The sequence below is a fragment of the Crocuta crocuta genome, unplaced genomic scaffold (genome assembly GCF_008692635.1).
Source record: "Crocuta crocuta isolate KB4526 unplaced genomic scaffold, BGI_CrCroc_1.0 scaffold229, whole genome shotgun sequence".
In the NCBI taxonomy this organism is placed as follows: domain Eukaryota; kingdom Metazoa; phylum Chordata; class Mammalia; order Carnivora; family Hyaenidae; genus Crocuta; species Crocuta crocuta.
In genome coordinates, this window is record NW_027536464.1 from 2,621,976 (window position 1) to 2,644,329 (window position 22,354).

The following is a 22,354-nucleotide window of genomic DNA, read 5'->3' on the forward strand; positions in this document are numbered from 1 at the left end:
ATTTATTTCTAGGAGAGAGAGAGACAGCGTGAGCAGGGGAGGGGCAGAGAGAGAGGGAGTCACAGACTGAAACAGGCTCCAGGCTCTGAGCTGGCAGTCAGCACAGAGCCCGACGCGGGGCTCGAAACCACGAACCGCGAGATCATGACCTAAGCGAAAGTCGGACACCCAACCGACTAAGCCACCCAGGCGCCCCAGGACGGGTGCTTTTTCTGTTTGTTTTCACTTTTTTATTACTGAGAGAGAGAGAGAGAAGAGTGCAGGGGAGAGGGGCGGAGGAAAAGAGAGAGAGAGAGAGAGAACAGACTTCAGGCTCAGCGTGGAGCTTGATGTGGGGGTTTGATGTCATGACCTTGGGATCCCGACTTGAGCCGAAATCAAGAGTTGGATGCTCAACTGACCGAGCCACCCAGGTGCCACGGGATCTGTGTTTTAGAAAGTGAACTCCAACTGTGATATCTTCCAGGGAGGACATGGAAGAGGCTGGGAGGTCCTGGCAGGAGGAAATGGCAGTGACCCAGGTGAGAAATGAGCGTGATTTGGACTAGACAGGGAGGGGGAGAGCAGGGTCAGACATGAGGGTTTTCTTTTCTTTTTTTTTTTTAACATATTTTTTTTTAAATGTTTATTTATTTATTTTGAGGGAGGGAAAGAGAGAGAGCCCGAGTGGGGACAGGCAGAGAGACAAGGAGAGGGAATCCCAAGCAGGCTGTCCACACTGTCAGAGCAGAGCCCGACACAGGGCTTGAATCCATGAGCTGCAAGATCATGACCTGAACCAAAATCAAGAGTTGGATGCTCGTGTGACTGAGGCACCCAGACGCCCCAGATTTGAGAGTTTTCGAAGAGATGGCCGATTCCTGGGATCTGGGAACTTGTTGGAGGTAGAAGATGAGGAGTCAGCAATGACACTGGGGGTCAGGCTATGGCAACCGGGTAGATGGCGGTACCATTCTCTGGAATGGCAACGAGGAAGAGAAGAAGGATTTGGGGAAGAGGAGAGGATGCTTTGGGGGGAAGGTGATGAGTTCAAATTTTGTTCTTGTTTTTGAATGTGCAGTTTGTAAGGTGTAAGGTTAAAATAAGATAGGCAAGGTACCTGAGCATACAGGGTGAATTTAGTTCTGAGCACCCTGAAGTGGGGTTGCCTGTGGGACACTGGGTAGAGAAGACACTCTTGACTTCCCCTCACCCTCGTTCTGACATCCAGTTCATGAACAACACCCATCGGTTCTATCCACGAGGTACTATTCCTCTGTGCCCCTTTCGCTCCTTTGCTGTCACCTACGCAGCAGGAGAGGGGTGGTCGAAGGGGAAGGGTGAGAATAGCAAGTGCGAAGGGCAGAGGAAGGGGGCTGTCTTTTGGAAGCAAGAGGAAGGGTTCAGGAGGGAGGGGAATGGGGAGATGGCTTTCTGGCTAAGTCCACGGGGGTTTGGATGGGAAGGTAGGACATTCTCACAGGCGGGTCTTGCTTTTCTCTGATGGGGAGAAACATGAAAGGGTGTTGTAGACACGAGGGAGTGTGGGAGGGAGGCGCATCTAGCAGGTTTTCCAGGCAGGATTTGGAGGTTGGGGATTGCTTGGTGAGGCCAGCCCACACTGTGGTGGGACCTTCTCCATCAGGGCTCAGCAGGGCTGAACGGAAGTGCCAGTGTTGGCTGGTGAGGCTTCTCCAGGGCAGGCGGGATCCAGAAAAGCAGAGGCAACAGTGGAGCCCTGGGTCTAGTCTCTTTAGGGAAGGAGGCAAAGGCGGAGAGGCCGGATGGCTTGGAAAATAGAATGGGGAGACCAAAGACTCATTCTCTCGTGAGTAAGACGCTGATGTTGCAGCCCCCACCTGTTTCCTCACTGTGATACAGAGTACGAGTGGAGTGGGAGAGTGGGGTGTTCGGATCCTCCGTGTGGAACCCTTCAGGGTCCTGAGGCTCAGAGTGTGCCTTCTGAGCGTTGAGCGTTTAGAGGAGAGATTGTTGAAGTCAACAGCATAGCGAGCAGAGTCTGTCTCTGGAAGCGTGGCCATGGGCCAGCACGGCAGGCTGGCGGGGAGTGCAGCGTACGACTGGGCTCCGGGCGCCCGCCCAGCCCTACTGGGTCACAAGGACCCCATGAGTGTCCAATCACTGGGGTGCTGTGGGGGTTGTCCCAATGACCCCTGAATCCTGCAGGTCAGGGTGGGGCGGGGCAAGGACTGGAACAGCCAGGAGCCAGAATCCTAGGTGACCTTGTGGGTGAGCAGGAAGTTCACACATGAGGGTTGTCAGGGCAGGGGGGAGGCCCGAGGGCAGCAGTGGAGCCTGGTGGAGGGAGGAGCAGTGGGGAGAAGAGTCCTGGTTCATATACCCCCACCCCCCAGCAGCAAGGGGGCAACAGTAGGGTGAGCCACTGACAAGGGAGAAGCCAGGTGACAGTCCTGGGGCAGGGAGTACCATGTGGCTGGACCAGCACAGCCTTCCTGAACTCTCCCTGGGCTCCCTCATCAACCCCCCTGCAAAGGGAAGTGAATAGATGCTCCATCCCTCTCTGCACGCCCTAGCTCATCTAGCAGAGGCAGAGCCACAGTCTTTGCCTTTGCTGCTGGGCGCTGTCTGAACAACCTCATGGCTGAAGAGTCTCAGGGAGGAGAGTTTCAGTGACCCTTCAGAAGGATGCATGCCCAATGCCAGGCCAACCCCTTCGCCAGGCGGGGATGTTCCCAATTACTCCACGGACCGCATGGCTCAGATGGGGGAGGGGTTACCGGGCTTTGGGCTGGGCAGAGTGGGGATGCCACCAACTCTACAAGTTGTGTCCGAGGACCGGGTAGCCCTTGGGTGCAGTCAGCGGGATGCATAAAGGGCAGTGTGCTCCTGTGCACCCCGTGCACCCCACACATGAAGGGCGGGCATGGACACCCCACACATGAAGGGCGGGCATGGACATTGGGAAGAAGGGGCCCGGGAGAAAGCAAAGGCAGATAGTGGGACAATGTATGAACTGTGCTCTTTCAACGGCTGTAAGGTTAAAATCTGGCTTGCTCGCCGTTTTATGGCTTTCTTCTTCACTGGAGGCTGGGCAGGAGCGGGAGGCAGGGTTCACGCTGGCCAGAGGTTCCCAGGAGTTAAGAGCTTACACGAGGCACTAGAATCAGCAACTGAGGAACATTCTAGAAATGCCTTCCTGAAAATCCTCTCCAAGGAGAAGGGCCCCATCATTTGCTAAAGGGTAGATTAAGGCCACTTTACTTAATAGCAGGGGCTGAGATTACATGATGATAATAACATAAAAACAGTAGTTGAGCACCCATTGACTAATTGCTGCTCTAAGAATGTTGTGTCCATTAACTCACTGGAATATTTTGAATGGATGGAAAAGGGGGCACCCAGGTGTGGATGGGGGGCTGGGTCTGGGGGCTCCTCTGTGGAGGGAGCAGGCCCCTCAGCCTTGCCCCTGTCTGGCCCTTTCTCCTTGCCCTGTGGAACGTGGCCTGAGGGGACCCCTGTGTGTCTCTCACCCTTCATCTGCCTCCCTGGGCCCTCGGAGGACGCTGACGCAGGCTAACTGAATGCATAACTTTATTAAATAAATGCTTTGTCATGACAAAAGACAAAGATCAAGGAGTAACATAAATTATAAGTTGAATAAATAGTATACAGCAATCTTCACTTTTTTTTAATAAAACGTGAGATCCTCTGGCTTTTTGTTTTTGTTTTTGTTTTTTTATTTCCTCAGGTACAAAATGCTAAACAGGAGGCGAGCCCCTCAGCATTCAGGTGATTTTTTTCCCGCTTTTTTTTTCCCCACAAACTGGTTTTATTTGTCGATTTATCTTTTCATCCTTTTCACCAGTAAAGATTATGAGCATTTATTTAAAAAAAAAAGTTGAAAACAAAACAAAAGGAGAGAGAGAGTTACGGTATGTATGTACGTAAAACTACAAAGAGCTACTGTAATATGTGCTGTGGTTATTGCTGTCTTAAAAAAAGAAAAGAGAAATAAAAACCGGTAGGCAACTCGGAATCTGAAGGAATCTTGTCTGACAACTGTCTATCCATGTGGGCTACTGTGCGGTGGTGGAGGTGGTGGTGGCGGGAGATTTGGGACTCAGGCTGGTGGCCGGGGACCAGGGAGGTAGGTGGGGGGCAGGGTGCCAGGCGCAGGCGGCTGGCCTTCCCCACCTTCCCTTTCCCCATTGGAGAGGGGGCCAGAGTCTGTGAAAATGGCTAACCTATATACTCCATTAGAAAACCAAGAAAGTAGGTTTAAAAAAAGAAACAAAAACCTAGGAGGGAAAAAAAGTGGAGAAAAGTGCAAAAATAAGTCTTGCACTTAGTGGTTTTAAAAATAAAGACAGTACAACACCCAGGTGGCCGGCTGTCAGGTCCCCATCCCCTTGTGCAGCCGCTTCTCAAAACCCGGCCTCCTTCCTCTCAGAAGCCAGAAATGTCCTCCTTGAGCCCAAGGATTGCTTCTCCTTGGCCCACTCCCCTCTCGAGATCCCCCCTGCATGGCAGCCCTCTCGGGAGGGGGCTGAGCAGAGGGAGAGGGGTGGCTGTGGGCCAACTTGAGGGCGACTCGGCGGCTGCCTGGTGGCGCTGTGGCTGCCAACATGCTGGGTGGTGGGAGAGCAGAGGTCAGGCCCATCTCCCCCAGGGGAGGCTGACCCTGCGGTTACCGTGGAGACCAATGAGGTGGGGGGGAGGGGGGAGGAGACAGGAGGTAGACCACACGAGGCCTCCTGGGCCTCCCGTCCTCCCGTGTGTGTGTGTGTGTGTGTGTGTGTGTGTGAATGTCTCCAGGCCTGGCTGTCCAGGCCTGGCTGTCTGAGAACTTTCGAGTCTCTTCCGTCCCAGATGCCCTGCTTTGCCCAGGTGGGTAAGGAAGCTCTGGAGGAAGGAGGCTCGGTCCTGGCTAGGCCTCCCTTGGTCACCGGGCAGCGGTGTGGAAAGGATGGATGTCCTCCCACTGTGAGAGTGAGGCATGGGTCAAAGGGGGATGGGAAGAGGCCTTCTGTTGGGGGGGAGGAAATACCGAGTCTTGAGGCCACTGAAAACCGGGAGCCTAAGGCCTCCAGGCGAATAAACAGTAGCCATCAGGCAGCCTGGACTCAAGAAGGTCCCTGCTCAGGCCCCCAGCTGGTGGTGTTGCCCATCTGCCTTCCCTCCTGCCTGCCCCAGGGATGCTCCATCTTCCTCGATGACTCCCTTTCCGGGCCAGGCCTCCCTCCTGGGAGGTTACTCTCATCCGTCACGAAGGACCAGCATCCTCTGGGGAGTGGCCAGCCGACCAGTCACCCTCTGCAAAAACGCTGGCCTCACAGGCCTCAGGGAGGCAGCCTCAATGGCAGAAGCCTGAAGACGCTGGTGGGGTTAAACCAGGCCATCCTTCCCCCCCACCTCGTGGCCGACAGCAAAGGGCCGAAGTCAGGGACAGATGCCCTCCAGAGTCCAGTAAACAGCAGGGGAAAGAGACAGCTCCTCTCAAGAACCAGGTCCAGGTCTTGGGAGGGGTGTGGGGAGGGGTATGCAATTCCTGGCTCAGTCTTTTCTTAGGGGGAATGGCACCCCAGTATCCATTCGGCAGATCCCAGTTAGAAGACTGCTCAAGGTCCACAAAAAGAAAGGGCAAACGGGAGAGTGGCTTGGGAAAGGTTTACAATACTGGCCTAAGACACAGAAACAATGAGTTGGGGTTTGGGGACAGTTGTGCAGAGAGATGGGGCGCACCGACGCGGCAGGTCAAGTAAGTCCTCGCGGCTGCCATCCTCATAGGGCCCTTTGTCCTATGACAATCAACCATCTTTCCTGTCCCAGCCAACTGTCCTGTTGGGGGACAGGAGACCCCCCCCCCACATTGAGTTCCACAGCTTCAAGTTTCCCACCAGCCGAAATCTATCTGCTTCTCTGCTTCCCTCTTCATTGCCCCAAGTTCGGTGTCGGGGTGGCCTCCACGGTGTCACGTCATCAGGAGAGAGTGGAGAGGGCAGCGTTCGCAGCAAGAAGGGGTCTCCTTTGCCAGGGTCCAAGCTCCCTTTCCTGGCAGGTCATCTCCAGCCTCAGAGGACAGCCCCACGGCTGCCAATTTGTGGAGGAAGTCAGCAGGAATGGGTATTTTCTTGTTTCAGAATCTGGCTGCCAAACAGCAGCCCCCTCACAGCATCCATTTCCTGGTCGTCCTGGGCTTTTCTTCCATCCTCCACGCCAGGGACACGGCCTGCACAGGCCCGTGCAGGGCTTGAAAGACTCTAGCTTCAGTCCCTCATTGAGGGTTGAAGGTGGCCACCTGAGTGCATGGTCTTGTCCCTTCAAAACCACGGCCAATCTCTCTCTGCTGTTCCTTGCTCCTGTCCAGAGGTGAGGGTCTAGGACCCCCCTCAAGTTGCCCACCTTTCCTGGCTCTCAGGCCTCGATTAAGCTCATTGCTTTCTGGGAAACTGTACCCCCATTTTTCTCTTTCTTTCCTCTTGAATCCCAAAGGGCATAGAGGGTGGGAAGCCGGGGAAGTTTCTCTCGGCTTTGTCCCCGCTTTCGGTTGCTTTGCTCCAAAGCTGGAACAGAGCAGTCCCCCTCCCCCACCACCTCCCTCCCTCCAGCCCCAGCCCTCCATACTCCTTCTACTGCGGCTGCGCAATGCAATCACTTTTATTGTTCCTGTATTGAAACTGGTTCGCTTCCATCCTGCTTGCTGCCATCAAGTCCCTTCAGTGTCTCTCCTGCTCTTCCAGCATGAAGGCCCAGAGAGGCTTTCAAAATGCAGGCTCTGCCCGGATGAAACGAAAAGCCTGGGCAGAACCAGTGGGTCAAACTTGGACTTGGCGTGCTCCAGTGGTGCAGGGCCCGAGCCGGTTAGTTAGTTCCAGAGGGTCTAAAGGATGCACTAAGGGCACGGGGAGGGGGCAGGGGGCAGGGGCAGACAGCCCTCATCTACCTGGCTTGGTGGTGCCGACGGACACACGCACAGAGGAAATCGTTTAAAAAATCCAACACTGTGGCCCACCAAGGGTTGAGTTTGCCGCTTGAGGGAGGCTGGCAAAACTAGAGTTAAGGGTTGTGTTGGAAGAATATGGGTTTTCTTGGTTTTTCTCCCCAAATGAGGACGTTCCTCAGTGCCCAGCCCCCCGCCCCNAAAGATAATGCAAAACTTTGAAAGAAAGGAAGAAGGAAAAAAAAGAAAGAAAATAGATTTATATGCCTTATATACGACTACATGGAGCCTCATAGATAAATACGAGGCCACCTTGTTTTCATCCTCCCCCCACAGAGGCCGTGCTAATAGTGAATTGAGTGCAATGAGCAGCCGAAACCACGGTGGTGCATGTCGGCCTGATCTAGTCAACCTGGAGAAGCAAGTCTCTCCACTCTGGGGGTGTGTGCTGGGTTCTAAAAGGCTGCACGGGGAGTGAAAGATGTACACAAACTTAGTCTTTGTGTATCTACTTAGGAAAATCTATCTATCTAGTAGCACTCGGTTATTCATTTGTTTTGTTTTGAGAAGAATGGAATGCATTTTCGTTTTTAGAAGTTTTGGGGAGGGAGAACCCTCTGCTGCGTGAGCGGGGAGGAGGGGCGGGTTCGAGCCATGCAGTTTGCTGGCTGGAGGTGGAGAAAGATCCAGGAGAGGCACTGACCCCTTCTGTCTTTCCCTTTCTCCCCCTGCACGACCAATCCAGTCGGGAAAGCCCCCAGGGGTGTCATGGAATGCCACACCTTGGGCCATACCTTCTAGCGCCCAAACGTCTCCCATCTCCCAACTCAGGCCAGGGCCGGACACGACAGGTGGGTCCGGTCCCGGTCCCGGTGATCTTTCCTTCCTGCCCACATTCTTCTTTCCTTTTTCGAAACTCCGTTTATCTCCCCCTCTCTTCTACACGTGCACTTTCTTCCCTTCTCTCTCGTGCTCCTCCTCCCTTCCCCTCCCTGTCCATTCAACTTGCTTCAAAAAGAAAACCGTTTTCAAGGGAGGGGCGGGTCTCCTTAGCTTTTTGCATCTTGCTGTTGCCGGTTTGAAAGTTGAGACCTTGCTAGAGATTCCGAGGTCCTCAGTTTCCTCAAATAGATAGATATATGTATTTCCCCTTAAATGAGATGAAATGAGTGGCGTCCTGGGGTGGAGGGAGGTGTTGGCTGGAGTCGGGGCTGGGGGTGGGATGGGGCGAGGGAAGGATGGGGAGGGGACGCGTCACTCAATGTTGCTGCTGTCGAAGGTGTGGCACTGAAAGTCCCCATCGACATACTCCATGCCTGGCAGCTTCATCCCATACTTGTCCACACACCAGCAGATGCCACGTTTGCGGCCACGGGAAGGCTTGCACTGGGGTGGGGAGAGCGACAGGCAGTGAGGGTGGCTGTCCCCCGAGGCTCTGCTCCTGTCTGGCCCTTGTTCTGGCCCTTGTCTTCCCTGCCCCCACACAGATTCTTAACCCTGATCTCAACCACGGGGTTCTGCTAAGCCCCCTGCACCGGGATGGCCCCAGGGAAAATGCCAATTTAGACAGTCTGCCCTTGATTAGCTCTTACAACCTCTTTTTTTCTGTCACCCGTTCAGGGTCCTCCTCTTGGTGTTCTCCCTGTGGCTACATGATGATGATGGTGAGGGTGGGGGTGGGGGTGATGGTAGAGGGCATCACTTGCGCAGCTTTGTCACATACCCGACACTACTTAACACTTCCTACATGGTCCATACTGTTGTAAGGGCTTTACAAAGAAAAGTCCACTATCGCTCATAACTCTAAGGACAATGGGTACAATGATCATTTTGCATGAGAAACTGGAGGCAGAGACACTAAATAACTAGGTAAGGAGGACACAGCTCCTAAGTGGGAGAGCCAAGAGTTGACCCAAGGCCACCTCGATTTTGACCTCCAACTTAGATGGAGGTTACCCTTAGGGGGCGTCAGTGTCACCTGGGAGGGAACTTGTTAGAAATGCAAAATTCTCAGAGCCCATCCCAGAAACTCTGGTCAGCAATTGGTGTTGTATAAGCCACCCCGTCATTCGTCATTCGTCATTCGGACGCCCCAGGAAGTGTGAGAACCACTGGCCTAAGGGAATGGGTACCACTTGAATAGGCTAAGTATTATCCGCTTAACCAACAGCAGTGTTGCCCAAAGGGCTGTGAATGGGACATAAATTATTTCGGGGGTGCCTGCTGAAAACATGTTCTGAAGTCATTATCTGTGTATGTATGTATTTATGTGTGTGGTTATCAGAAAATAGGATGTACCACATGTGATATGACATGGTGATATAAAGTTCCCTCTTTAAATGAATTCATGGAAACAAGGCGGATCATTAAAACTTGAGTAGATTATAGTACAGGAGAGAGTGGGAAGCATGATGACTGGGGAACGTGCACGGATACTGGGGGTTCTGGAAACACTATTGTTAATGACAGAATCTTAAGCATTTAGCGGTAAAAATTTCCTGGCAAGTGCCATTTCAGCAGCCCTCTGAACTGGGTGGGTGCAGGGATGGGGCGGGGACAGGGAGAGCGTACCTGCTTTCTCTTGTAGAATCCTTTGCGGTCACAGTTGGGCAGGTACACGGCCCGGGGCACCATACGTGGGCTGGCTTTGAGCTCCTGCAGGGACGCCTCCATGTGTCTGCGGCAGGGGCCCTGTGTGGGGACGGCAGGGATGAGAGACATGGCCGGACCCAGACGGAAACTACCTGTATATGCAGAACGCACGGCCAAGCGCATGGGGGCTGAGGGTCTGTTGAGATTTTTGTTCCAATTAGTTGCTACCAAAGACCTTTCCTCCTCTGGGTGTAGAAAAGTGTGCGGAACCTGAGTGTGACCAGGCATGAAGGCGTGTTGTCCCACTTGCCTTCCGCAACACCCACCTTCAGCTTTTCCATCCTGCTCTGATTAAGTCCGGGGGTGGTCGTCGGATGCCCTAGGGGAGTGTGCAGCTTCTGCCCAGGTGAGGGCACAGCTCCTGGCGTGTGTTTGCTGCAACAGCCTGGCACCTTCCTCGAATGAGCACCACCACTACTGCTCACTCGATCAAGCCCTGAGTCCTGATAAACGCAGGCTCTGAAAATTCTTCTGGATCCCAAGCTGATCTAAGTGATAGGTCCCCTTGAGGTCCAGCCTAAGCACCCGCTGCCACACATGCTCACTCAGAAGCAGAGGAGAGTCAAAAGTCAGGGAGTGGCAGAGGTGGCCTAGTGCGGATGCCGATGCGGATGGGAAGAGAATCATTGAGACTCACCTGCTCAGATTCCTGTCTCATCTCAGGTGCAGAGATGACCCGGGGATGGGCAGTGTTCTCAGCGCCCCCCACAAACTTGGACTGGGTCAGCTTCTTTCTGCGGTCCTTCTTCACGGCCTCGGCCTTCAGCTCGGAGATGCGGGTGTGCTTGGGCCGGAAGATCTTGGGCGAGTAGGTCTCCTCTGCCATCTCGGAGGTGGTTGGTTCCTCGTGCTCATGGGAGTCTCTCTCTGCAGGGGAAGGAGGCAAAGGATCAGCGTCAGGGGTGAGATGCAGGTTGGGGGGCGGGCAGAAATAGGTGACAGCCCAGTGTGGATGGGAAAGGCCAAGTCTATCCTATGTGGGTGGGTCTTTGCGCCTCCAGGACTTTTGGAGCTGGGATGGATTCTGACTTGGGAAACTGGGATGGGAATAGGACAGTCCTCGGGGTCTAGGCTAGCAGGGTGGTGGTGGGGACCATCATCATGAAGAGGAGGGGACCTGAGAGAGCCAGACATGTGGGGCCTGGAGGGAAGCAGAGCTGGTGGCAGGGTGGGGGGACCTGGAACCCCGAGCTGGCTCTGTGCTCCGGGCCCTGGGAGGCAGGAACATAACTCAGCTCCAGGCCAAGAGAGGCTGACAGCTGGCTGGGGCTGGAGCAGTTATATATAGGAGAGACTTGGTGACAGTCTATACTTAGCTGACTTATGACCTTTAAAGAAGTAGGACTTTGTTCATTTATTTGTTGATCTGTTAATTCCACCGCCTGGCCTTGTCTCCACCCACAGACTTCCATTACATTCTTATCTCCTAGGCACCCTTCTCTGGGTCCCCGTTTCTCCTCACAGCTCTTGGACCCCACCAGCCTTTGCAGACCCAGAGTTGTTCTTCCCAGTTGGTCAGGGCGTGGCCAGGATGCCCATCGTGAGAGTAGGTGCAAGGTGGGGTGGATGGGGGCAGCGAGGCCCTGCCTTCAACGCCTCTTTTCTTTTTAGATTTTAGAAAGAGAAAATAGGGCTCTGGAGTGACCCTGAGTAACTCAAATGGGGAGAGGGAAAATCCAGTCCTCTGCCCACTCCACCACGACTGGGCTCTCCAGGAGCCATGAAGACAAGGCACTGGGCTGGGAAATAGAGGGAGAGGAATCCGGCGAGGTGGGGATGAGGGGATGCACAGGGAAGGAGAATCTTGGAGGGAAGACACTGTTTTGTGTCCCCGGGGCAGAGGCTCTCTTCCCAGGGGGAGTTCCAGGTGTGGGGTGAGGAAGGCGTTTGGGGACCCGGCCTAACCCGGTCAGGATGGCAGGTGGCAGGAAGCACCTGGGCACCTGTTTGTCTCTTGGCTTGGGATTTGTCAAACTTAATTGACTAGGTATCCGGTTTTTAAGGCCCTGGCAGGGAAGTTCCCCGCCCCGAGAAGCCGCCACAGGTTTGCAGTGTTTTGGGTGGTTCGCTGACTTGGGTATTTATCCATAGTGAGGAAGAGAAGTAGTCACTGGAGAAGATGACGGCGAGAAAGCAAACAGCAGTGCAACGGGCAGGCTTTCTCTGAGCAGGGCATTCAGTGCCAGCTCCCCACCCCCCATTTTTGGTCTTTCCCTCCCTCTTCCCACCTCATCTTGACTCAGTGCTCTGACTCTATCAAACCTGTCGTGATGGTTAACTGGCGTGGTGCTGTGCCTGATAGATGGAGGCTCGCCTTCTAGGGTTGGCTCAAGGAGTGGGGTTTGGAGCAAATCAACTTTTCTCAGTTGTAGGACAAGCTAAGATGGGGTGAGGTGCAGGGAGGAGCAGAGCTGGCTTGGGGGAAATCTGCACAAACTGAAAGGCTAGGGCTCTGTTGTCTAATAACTTAGACCCAACCTGAGGCTCAGGTCATGGAGGGGGGTGTGTGGGAAGGAAATGCCAGCCGTGGCACAGAAGTGTTGCTGAGCTTATCTTGCTGGGTGATCTGAGGCACTTCACTCGACCTCTCTGGGAACAACCAAGCATTCGGACTTCATAAAGCAGCTGACCACTGAGGTAGGAGAGAGGGCAAGAGAGAGTTGCCATTGAAAGGCTGGGGAGCATTCTGGGGTGCATGGACACACCCCTTCCCTAATCAAGAGTATGACCACATAAAGTGAGGGAGGGGTGGGCCAGGTGCTGACCAGCACACGGCAGAGGGCTGAGTGTCTCCTTTAGAGGCTGCTCCAGCCTGGGCCACAGGGCCAGCAAATTGTCCTCGGGGCACCTGCGGGGCTGGGCTCCAGGAGTCCTCTCCTTCATGAGAGAGATCCCAGGAAGCCGCTTACCTCCAGGTGCTGGCTGTTACCAGCTCCTGGAATCCTTCTAATAGGCCGTCAGGTCCACCTCCCTGTGTCCAAGCAGGAACAAGTACGTACACGTATCTCAGGGGGCTCTTTTTGGTTCCTGAAGACATCTGGGGTGGGAGTGCTACCCCTCCTCCTCTGGCCACCTGTTTTGCAGGGGCCCCTCTGTCCCTTTGGTCACAGGTTGTCCTCCTCCAGATCTGGTGTCACCTCCCATGGAGCCTCTCTCTCTGGCCTTGCGGGGAGGGCAGCTTGCTGGCTCCCAGCACGCCATGTATCGACAGCTTTCCTCAAGAATCTTCGCCTTTTAGGCCTTTTTCTAAGAAGTGCTATGGGTCGCCCTTACCCTTGACTCACTCTTCCTGGGAGGAGGATGGCGCTGTTAACAGTGGCTCAATAAACTTGGGAGCAAATTTTCCTTGACCTCAGTCTTTTCTCTCTAAGTGTTCAACATGGCCAAGGCACATGTTGATCCCGGAAAATGATGTCGATTCCGGTATGTTCTCAGAGGAACTCAAAACACTGCTGCAAGCCCCCTCTCCTTCTCCAGGCTCACCAAGGCGGGGGTCCCGAGGGCATACCCTCCCCCGTTCGCAGGCTCTTTGGCTGCTTATGAACTTTGTTTTGATGTGCCTCCTGGTTTTCGGTGCCACTTAACCCCATGGGACCTCTTACTTAGGCGGCAGGACAGTTGAGTATCAAAGCTAGTAATCAGGGTCTTGTGGTCACCTGCAGCCTCCCAAGACAGTGGAAACTTGGCACCAAGCCGGCGCAGAGCTACGAAGATTAAAAAGCTGGAAAGTAAGACCGGAGCTGGAATGCCAGAGCCAGCTAGCCCTACTCAGCGGCTTCCTGGCCAAGTCATAAATAGGCTTTCAATTTGGGAAGGGTTTAAGTTTTCAATGAGACAGGCAGGCGGCTGCTCCTGCACTTTTTCATCAAGAGAATATGGACCAAAGCTTCACAGGGGATTTAGGTGGGATGAAGGGGGGGACTTCCTGGTGACGATGCCCGGCAACTTCAAAGGGCAGGAGGGCTATGGAAGCTGGTCCACAAACAGGTCACTACCTCCACATGGCCAGTAGATGGCGGAGGAGACTGATGGCCAAACAACATGTTTTCAGTGCGTCTGTCTAAGGACTGTAAGCAATTTTAAAATCTGGGATTTGGGTGCTTTCCTTCCCTACTTCTGCGACAGCTACCAAAGTCCTCCCCTTCTCTCTGTGTGTCTGCACCATGCATTTGGGGAGTTAGGGGGATAGCCAGTCGAGGACTGGAAGAAAACTCACGTGTGGGGAAGGTGTGAGAGTGGGAGGCTTGCTGGAGGGGCAGGGACAATGCCAACCTGTGCATAGCCCTAGCCCTGTGCTGCTTCTCTAATTCTCACTTCTGCAGCTGAGAAGTGATCTGGGGCGGAAGAGAGACACATCCAGGGCCTCCCTTCCCATCTCTGGATGTCATTTTGAAAGGATTCTGCAGCAGATGGAAAATGCGGAATGTTTCGGTGGTTGTTCCCTCCTCCAAGGGATGGTGGAGGCAGGGCCCTTGGATTCCACAATCTCATCCAGCGACCGAGGAAGTGAGGGCTAGCATGTCATCCTGATGGTTGCCTTTCAGGGGGGTTCTGAGTCGGGTCTGCCTCCCTAACACAGTCCTTCCAACCAGCTCCCGGAGGGCCCCAGCCCCCACCACGTCAGGGTGGCCAACTCCGGTCCTTTTCCATTCCTAAGGCGCTCCCGGTTCAGAGCACTGCACCAGCACCCAGAGGCACAACACGGCTGTTCCTGCACCGACAGGAGGAGGAACGTGCCATTTTCATGGCCCAGCAAACACAGAGGGTGTCCGGCTATAGGCCCAGCTACTATGGACCCAAGGGCACCCTAAGGTAGGCAGCTCCACTCACAGCAAAGTGTCTGATGCACCACCGTGCTGTCTGTGGCCAAACTCTGGCTGCCTCTGCTCTCTCGCGGGGGCTGGATGCTCCTGCTGGTGAGTTCTGATTCCATCCTTTTCCCCAGCTCAGTGATGGGATGTCGGGAATCCGCTGCTCCCTGCAGTCTAACCCTCCATCCTGGGGCTCCCAGTCATGCCCCGGCACCGTTAACTCCATGCTCCTGGGCCGGCAGTAGATTCCTAGTCTATCTTAACCTCATAATCGAACTGAAGGGGAAATGGGCTGGCCCAGATATTGCAACTTTGCTTGTGGAAATTGAAGAAACCAAGTCGTATTCGGAATTCACAGCTCAGGAAGAATGTAGGTCTTTGCCAGGCCACCTGGACCTGGGGAAAGGAAAGTCTCTTTTTGTAGCCAGGAGACAAGACGGGTTTGCCCAGAATCTCTCTACAAGGAATGAAAAGGGGAGCTGGGTTTCCTCTGGCTTTCATTCTAACTCCTTCCGTGGAATTTAAACAGTCAATTTCTGAAGGGTAGAGCTTTGTCATTTATCTTTGTCTCTCCATTATATGGTATTCAGTAGATAATCTCTCAATAGAGAGAGGCACAGATCTCCCCAAGAGATAAAGAGAAGTGGGTCTAGAAGCGTTTCTGTAACATAAACTCAGGCATGTCAGGGCTCTGTGGGTGCCTGGAGAGGTCACCTCACTCATGCCCCTGCCTTTAAGCATTGAAGCTGCTCTGGAGGGAGCCAAGGAGCCGAGGAATTAGTCTTAGAGGAACGAGAACAAGGAGGGATCCCTGGATTTACTGGGCTTCTTTGATCTAAGGTTGTGCTCTCCAACGTAGTACTCGCCAGCCACATGTGGCTACTTAAATGAATAAACCTTAAATCAAATGACAAATTCAGTACCTCTGTTTCTCCACCCACGTTTCAAGGACTCAGCAGCCACAGCGGTGAGGGGCTGTGTTGGACAGCGCACGTATAGAGCGTTCTCATCATCACAGACAGTTCTGGACAGCTGGTCCCCCTCCCAACCTTGCCCTGTTTCCCAGCCCACCTGCACCCTCCTGCTTTTTGCGAGGACATGAGGCTTTTGGGGAAATGATGGATTGGCTGGTCACCGTTTAAAAAACTGTGAGACACGTTCCAGTCTCCTGAAGTCTGACTGTTTCCCAGCTGTGGATGCCCTACGAATCAACTACACCGTGTGTGCATGCCTTTGCATAAAGAGAAAGGTGACAGGGCAGTAGGGAGTGGCTGCTGAACCTTCCAGGGGAATCACAATGCCCCTCCTCCTACCCAACCCCTCCCTGGCCAGGGTCTGCCTTGCCCTTGTCTCTCCTGGAAGACTCTGTTTTCTTTTCCTCTGTGGTCAGCAACAGACGTGCATGTTCTGGGCTCTTTTTAACCTGGATTATGGGCTGAGAAGGACAAAAGCACTGTCCTTTCAAGAGGAAAGCCAACCCAAACTACTATCATCCTAAGGAACAGTTGAAGAAGACACTGGAGGGGAACTTTGACTTGGGGTGAATGGCAGAGCCGAGCAGCAGGTTCAGAGAGTCCATGACTAGACAGGGAGGCCATTAGGCTTACCCCACTGAGCTCCCTGACAGCCCCCACCCCATTTCAGGCCAGGAAAACTAAAGTACTCTGGTGCTCTAAGTCAAAAGAAAAGTTGGCCAATGTGGGCATGTAATATCTCTCTCCTAAGCAAAGAAATAAAGACACCATCTAGCATAGCGGGTAAACAGTCAGAATAAGAGTCAGACTGCCAGAAAGTCTGATCACCAAGCCCAGGTAAGAGGAACCAGTCCCTACCTAGAGAACCCTCTCCAGAAGTTTCCCCCCTATCTAACTACATTCTTCATGCTGCATTAAGGCTCTAGGTTTCCTTCCAAAAGATGGAGAGAGAAAAGGTGACTAGATGTCACAGATGTGCCCTAGATGGCACAGATGTGGCTGGAGTCAAGTTGGTGACACTCCCCCAGAATGAAAGGCTGAGGTCTCCCTCACACATCTCCCACTATCCTGGGATCAGAGGTAAAGAAAAGCCCCCCCACCCCCACCCTTATTATACTTCCCCCAGGGCCCAAGTAGGATTCAGGGCTGCAACTCCAGTACACACTTCTTGATCCCTGGAAGGCAGCTGGCGATAAATTTACACATAAGAAATACACACTTACGCACAACTTCAAGATCTCTTGCCAGGTTTCTGTAGAGCTGGGGAAGGTGGGGCATGCTCAATAGAAATGTCTGTATCTGTTCCCGACAGACAGTCCAAACCAGAAGCGGATGGAGGGTCTAGGTAGAAAGCAGCCTCTGAATGGAAAAGCAGGGAGGCAGGGAGGAGACACTTGGCCATTTCTCTGACCTGGCTGCACTTCCACTCATGACTCATCACAGTCCATTCAGAACCTTACAGTTAGGCAGCCACATTCCCCTAAACGGTCCTGGATGACCAGAAGGGGGTGGCAGGGAGCAAATAGGCACTAGAATTCTCCCTGGTCCCCTAAGGAAAGAGAGTTGCTAGGGGTCAAAGAAGAGCCCTGTGGTGTCTGGCAATCCAAACTCCAGACTCTTCCTTTTGGACTCTTGGGATGCAGGAGGAGAGAGTAGGGATGGTATTTCCTTTCTCAGGCTAGGGAGGGGCTTGCTGGTGGCCTCTCTGCCATCCAGTTATGGGGCCACTAGCCACATGTGGCTATTGAAGGCTGAAATGTGGCCATGGGACTGAATTTTAAAATGTATTTCATTTAAATGAATTTAATTAAAATTATTTTTTAATGTTTGTTTATTTTTGAGAGAGAGAGAGAGAGAGAGAGCGCACGAGTGGGGGAGAGGCAGAGAGAGCTGGAGACACAGAATTTGAAGCAGGCTCCAGGCTCTGAGCTGTCAGCACAGAGCCTGATACGGGGCTCAAACTCCTGAGCCGTGAGATCACAACCTGAGCCGAAGTCAGATGCCTAACTGACTGAGCCACCCAGGAGCCCCTAAATTAATTTGAATTTAAAATCGAATACTCAGTGTGGTCTATTGGAAAATTGTTGACACAGATCAAGTATTACTAGCGAAAAATTTCTAGGGAAAATTTAGTGTCCGGATTGAGATGTGCTGTAGAGGTAAATTGCACCTCAGATTCCAAAGACTTAATGTGAAAGAAAGAATGTAAAATCCCTCATTATAACTGAGTATATGTTGAAATGATAATATTTGGGATATATTGAATTAAAACATATGATTACAATTAATCTCTCCCGTTTCTTTTGCCTTTATAAGAAATGTGGTTAGGAGAACATTTGAAATTACATATGTGGCTTGTATTATATTTCAATTGGCTGGTGTTGTCCTAAAGGGTCTGCAACAAGAGACATCTTCAGTGGGTGACACAGAGACTGTGGAGCATGTGCTCAGTCCGGCTGTGATGCTACAGTCTGAATGGTCCAGGATAACTGGAGCCCACCCAAAACATCTGCGCAAACCAGCAAAGGTCTAAGGAGGCCAGGTGTTGAGTGCAAATTCAGCCTGGGCCTTGCTTTAGGATTTGGCAAGGGAAGGCTCACATCTGATGGCTGAGGTCGAGGGATGGAAAATGAGGTAACCTATGTATATTAAAAGTCCCATAGGGCGCACCTGGCAGGTCTAACCTATTGGGAAGAGGGCCTTAACTTATCTGCCTCGTCCTTGAGAATCTCCCAAGGGACAAGGGACAGGCAGCCTGGGCTCCAGGATGTATCAGTAGGGCCCTGGCAACTCCTCAGATTAGTCAGAGGCCCCCAGCTAGAATCAGGATGCCTCTCTCCTCCTCTGGAAAGATGGTGACATACCGGCACACGCTCAAAATCCTGGTGACTTTCTTGCTCTCTTCCTCATCAACTCCTGTGGCTTGTGGTTTTCTCTCCCTCCTTGCACCCTGCCCCATCAGCCTTGCCAGCTCTGGTCTCCTCATCCTGATCAACTGACTCCACAAAAGGCCTGTGCTGGCAGAGGCTGGTGGCCACGGAAAGCTGACTGCTTCTGGGCCACATTCTCCTTGGACCCTGTGGGCCAGCGCACAGCCAAGGGGCAGCGAGAGCCTGCCTGCCTTCCCGTGTCTGGAGAGCGCCCTGCAGTTCAAGAAATGAGGTTGGGTACATGGACAGGAAGTCTGGGCTCAGGATCACCCCTTTCCACTCTCCTTGCCCCTGTCCCTCACCAAACCCCTGGCCTAAGCCAGCCTTGTCTACAAGACCAGGAGAGAAAGGAATGCAACAGAGTGGGATTGCAAAGAAAAGGGGTGTTGCATTCTCTGCTTTGGGGCCACTTCACTCCCATAGAACAGAGGATTCCCAAGTTTGGAGCCCTCCGTCCATCTTCACAGCCCCCACTATTAGGCTATACTTGCCACAGCCTCATCGCAGGTTGGGCCAGGCCCCAGGGACCAGTGAAGAAGGCCTGGAATGGCAGAATGGAGTATAGAGTCAACAGGACTGTAAGACTGAGTTCTATAGCCCTGGCTCTGCTGTCAGCCCCGCGCCTCATTTTGGACAAGTGACTCAACACCTTCAGCCTCAGCGTTCTCATCTGTAAAATCATTGCTTTGACTGCTGTGATCTGTGGGTTCCTTCCAGAGTCAGCACTCTGTGGCCAATACCCAGACAATTCCTGGGGACACACTAGGACCGAGCTAAGCCAAGTGGCCAGACAGGAAAAGCCACTTTGTCTCTCATAGTGATTTTCAGTAACTACTCTGGGTTTATATTAAAAAAAAAAAGACATCATAACAGAAATCATGGAAAGAAATGGAACAGGAAACAAAAGTGGAGGAGCCTCGGGCTATGGGGGGTGGGGGGGGAGAAGCTTAGAATTGGCCTCCTTGTTTACTTGCTTATTTATTTTTGCAAGTATGTAATAAATCTTATTGTTTTGGAAAGCACATCCAGATGGCAATTTCAGGACTGTCTCTGGGGACTGCAACTTTTGGGCCAACTGCAGCAAAAATGCAAAACAAAAACTCCAACAAAACCCCTCTGAGCTGCCTCCTGATCTCGCACCGAGTCCATTCTCCCACCCTCTTCACCTGTACTCGGTGTGGGACCCTCACCGGTACCTGGGTCTGTTTATGGCATTCTTCCAGTTTCTGGATGCAGCAGGCTTGGAGCGCGAGGATCCCTTCTCTGAAGAGCTATGTTCTACACATTAAATAGCCCAAGGCTGCAAAGGCATTGCTCAGGTACAAAGCAAAAACTTTAGACAAAAATCACCTTCTTTTCCAGCTAGCCACCGCCCCCATCTCCCCCCCCCCTTATTAAGGGGGGACCCAGGCTTCTGTTGGGAATCCCGCTCTCATGCCCTTTGCTGTAACCCTCGTGGTGACCTCTGCTCCTAGGTCATCCCAGGCCTCCCCCTGCAGCTGCAAGCCCACCTGCCTGCTCAAATCCAACCCAAGCCCCAGGCTAACTGCAGCTGCAGCGACTTAAAACTTGAGCCCTCAGGGAATGCCAGGAGGTAGGGGATGGGCGGGGGCAGGGGGAGTGGGAAGGAGGGATAAGAAGAGAGAAAAAAAATATGGAAAGAAAACAAGCTCTCACTGTGGCCAACTGTCCTTACTCTTCCAGTCTGAGCTGACACAGCATAAAGAGGGGGTGGGGGGTAAGAAAAGTCAAGTTAAAAGCAACATCTCCTGTCTTCCCGACTCCCATTTTGGTTGGCTCAGGCCACAGCCAGACTCTCAAAGACTTGTTTCAAATGGAGAGGGTGCGGGGTGGGGGGTAAGGAATCTGGGTCCTTCGGTTTTCCATGATCTTGTTCAACCCAGACACAAATTTGGCCAATAAACCTAACTCTGGAACTTGACTTCAACATGGCATTTGAACCAGGCTTGAAGAGGAAGCCAGGGTGATGGAGGCCAAACCCCTCAAAGCAGCAAAGGTCGAATTTATTTTTATTTAGTTTTTTTCTTTCCCAGAGCATACTTTCTGTCCTCTCTTATTTCTCAATGACAGAACTGAAACTGAAAACCCATTTTCCCCTGTATCCCAAGCTTTATGTTCCACAGGCTCAGGAAAGATCTCCCAGACCCGGGCAAATATGTGGGCTGCCCTCCAGCCCAGAAAGCCACAGCGCTCCTTCTCCAAACAATGCCCAAGCAAAAGCCCAGTGCTTCCTTGACTCGACCCAGCTCACCGATATTTATTGAGCCCGGCTCAATAAATAACTCCTGTCTCCCGCCTCCCTCCAGCCTCACACACACTGCCCTCTGTTTCTATATCTATCTTTGCCCCAGAACTGGCCAAAATAAAATGCAGGGCCCGCTGCGCTCCCAGCACCCAGTTCGCGGGCGGACTCGCTCGCCGGTTGCTCAGCAACGCGCCCAGCAAAACACCAGTCTCCGCCTGCCCGCCCTCGGCTCTTCCTCCCAGCAGCTTTGGCTGCCTGCCACCTCGCTCTCTCCTCAGCTCTCCATTTCGGATTCTAGAAATGCACTTTTTCTTTTGGTTAAAAAAAAAAAGATATGTATCTATATCTGTATTTTTCTTTACATACGCATATATCTTTTGATTTATGTGTGCGTATGTTATGTATATGCATATGTCATCTATATCTGTATGGCAACCGCGGGAGGGAGAGGCAAATCCAAGTTCTCATTGCTGATTTGGGGAGGGGCACATAGTGACTGGGAACAAGATTTGTGGCCAAAGGAGCCGACAATCTCCTCCCTCTCTCTCTGTTCATTTCCCTCTCTTTATGGACCGTCTCTGCCCCATCTACAACTTCCTGGGGACCCACTCAGCGGTTTTCGAGTTGAAAGGCGCTAGACAGGAGCGCCCACTATCATACTATCGTCCGGAAGCAAGGAGTCAGCTCCTATAGCCATCGCGAAACTGAGGTGGGTCAAGCACCTGCCAAAGGCGGGGTGGAGTCGCAGAGAGAGTCTGGGGTGGGGCCTGGAGGGTGCTACGTGTTCGCCTAGAGGCACCTTGAAGGTGGGGGTTTAGGAATGGGCTGCAGAGAATTCTAAAGGGCATCTTGCTTGGGACAAAAGCCCGTGTGTGTGTGTGTGTGTGTGTGTGTGTGTGTGNTCACACCAACCACCCGGTTGGGCAAATAAAAGCGGGCCCAGAATGCGGCTGAGCGACACCCTGCATGCTTTCGATGTGACCGGATTTTTACCCAGAGCGCTCGCTTCCAAGCCAGGAAATCGATTCATACCTTTTCTTCCCCCGTGCTAAGATTTTCCAAATCCATATCCCCCAAGGTGAAGGCGGCCAGGACCGCCTTGGAAAGTGGCTCTTAATAAAAATAACTTCACAAACCGGCCTCTAGGGCCTCCGGGGCCTGCGTGTAGCCCTGTTTCTTTTCGCAGGCTGCAATCCGGAGAACCACGTCCTCTCGCAAAGTGGAGGGGCAGCCGCGGGCGACAGGCGAAACCTGCAAAGTTTTTGCGGATCCAGGATGAACCCAGGAAAGTTCTGCCGCTTCTCGGGAGCGGACTCCTTTCCTACATGATAGTGTCTGTAGTTTGCAGTTACGAAAACTCAGGTTGGGATGCCCTAATGGACGAGATAGGAGGGAACGGCATTGCCTCAGTAAGAAACTACACAGAAAAAACATTGTTTAGCCAAGTCCTAACCCCTTTTGGAGAGAATAACCCGGTTGATGTTTCAGAACTCAGATTTTTGTGTCCAATTCACTGGACTGAAAAATATGTAAATCAGGTAAGTCCAAATCCCATCTGNATTGAACAAGTAACTCTGTCAACCTTTTAAACCCTAGACTCCAGACGCAGAGAATTTGGGGGCGGGGCAGCCAGTGGGCGGGGCTACTTGGAGGCGGAGGGGAGGCTTCCTGAGCGCGGCTTTTCGGTCTCCGCCCATTTGATTTTGCATTCTCGGTTTCCAGGGCCCCTCTTGCATTTACACCACACCCACTTGCGATCCGATTTGAACCATTGGGGTGGGGGTGGGGGAAGATTAGCACTGGCGGGGTAGTTGTGATGT

The 22,354-nt window shown here is 52.8% G+C and overlaps 1 protein-coding gene across 1 annotated transcript in view; it reads right to left on the reverse strand.

Moving 5' to 3' along the window:
- Positions 1 to 7,108: 7,108 nt before the first annotated feature.
- IGFBP5 (insulin like growth factor binding protein 5) overlaps positions 7,109 to 22,354 on the reverse strand; it is a 16,998-nt gene continuing 1,752 nt past the window's right edge. The window contains exons 2-4 of the mRNA XM_077748553.1: positions 10,191 to 10,420; positions 9,473 to 9,592; positions 7,109 to 8,287 (exon numbers count right to left, since the gene is read on the reverse strand). Of these exons, the coding sequence (XP_077604679.1) occupies positions 8,156 to 8,287; positions 9,473 to 9,592; positions 10,191 to 10,420 (482 nt within the window). The 3' untranslated portion in view covers positions 7,109 to 8,155. The remainder of the gene's footprint in view (positions 8,288 to 9,472; positions 9,593 to 10,190; positions 10,421 to 22,354) is intronic.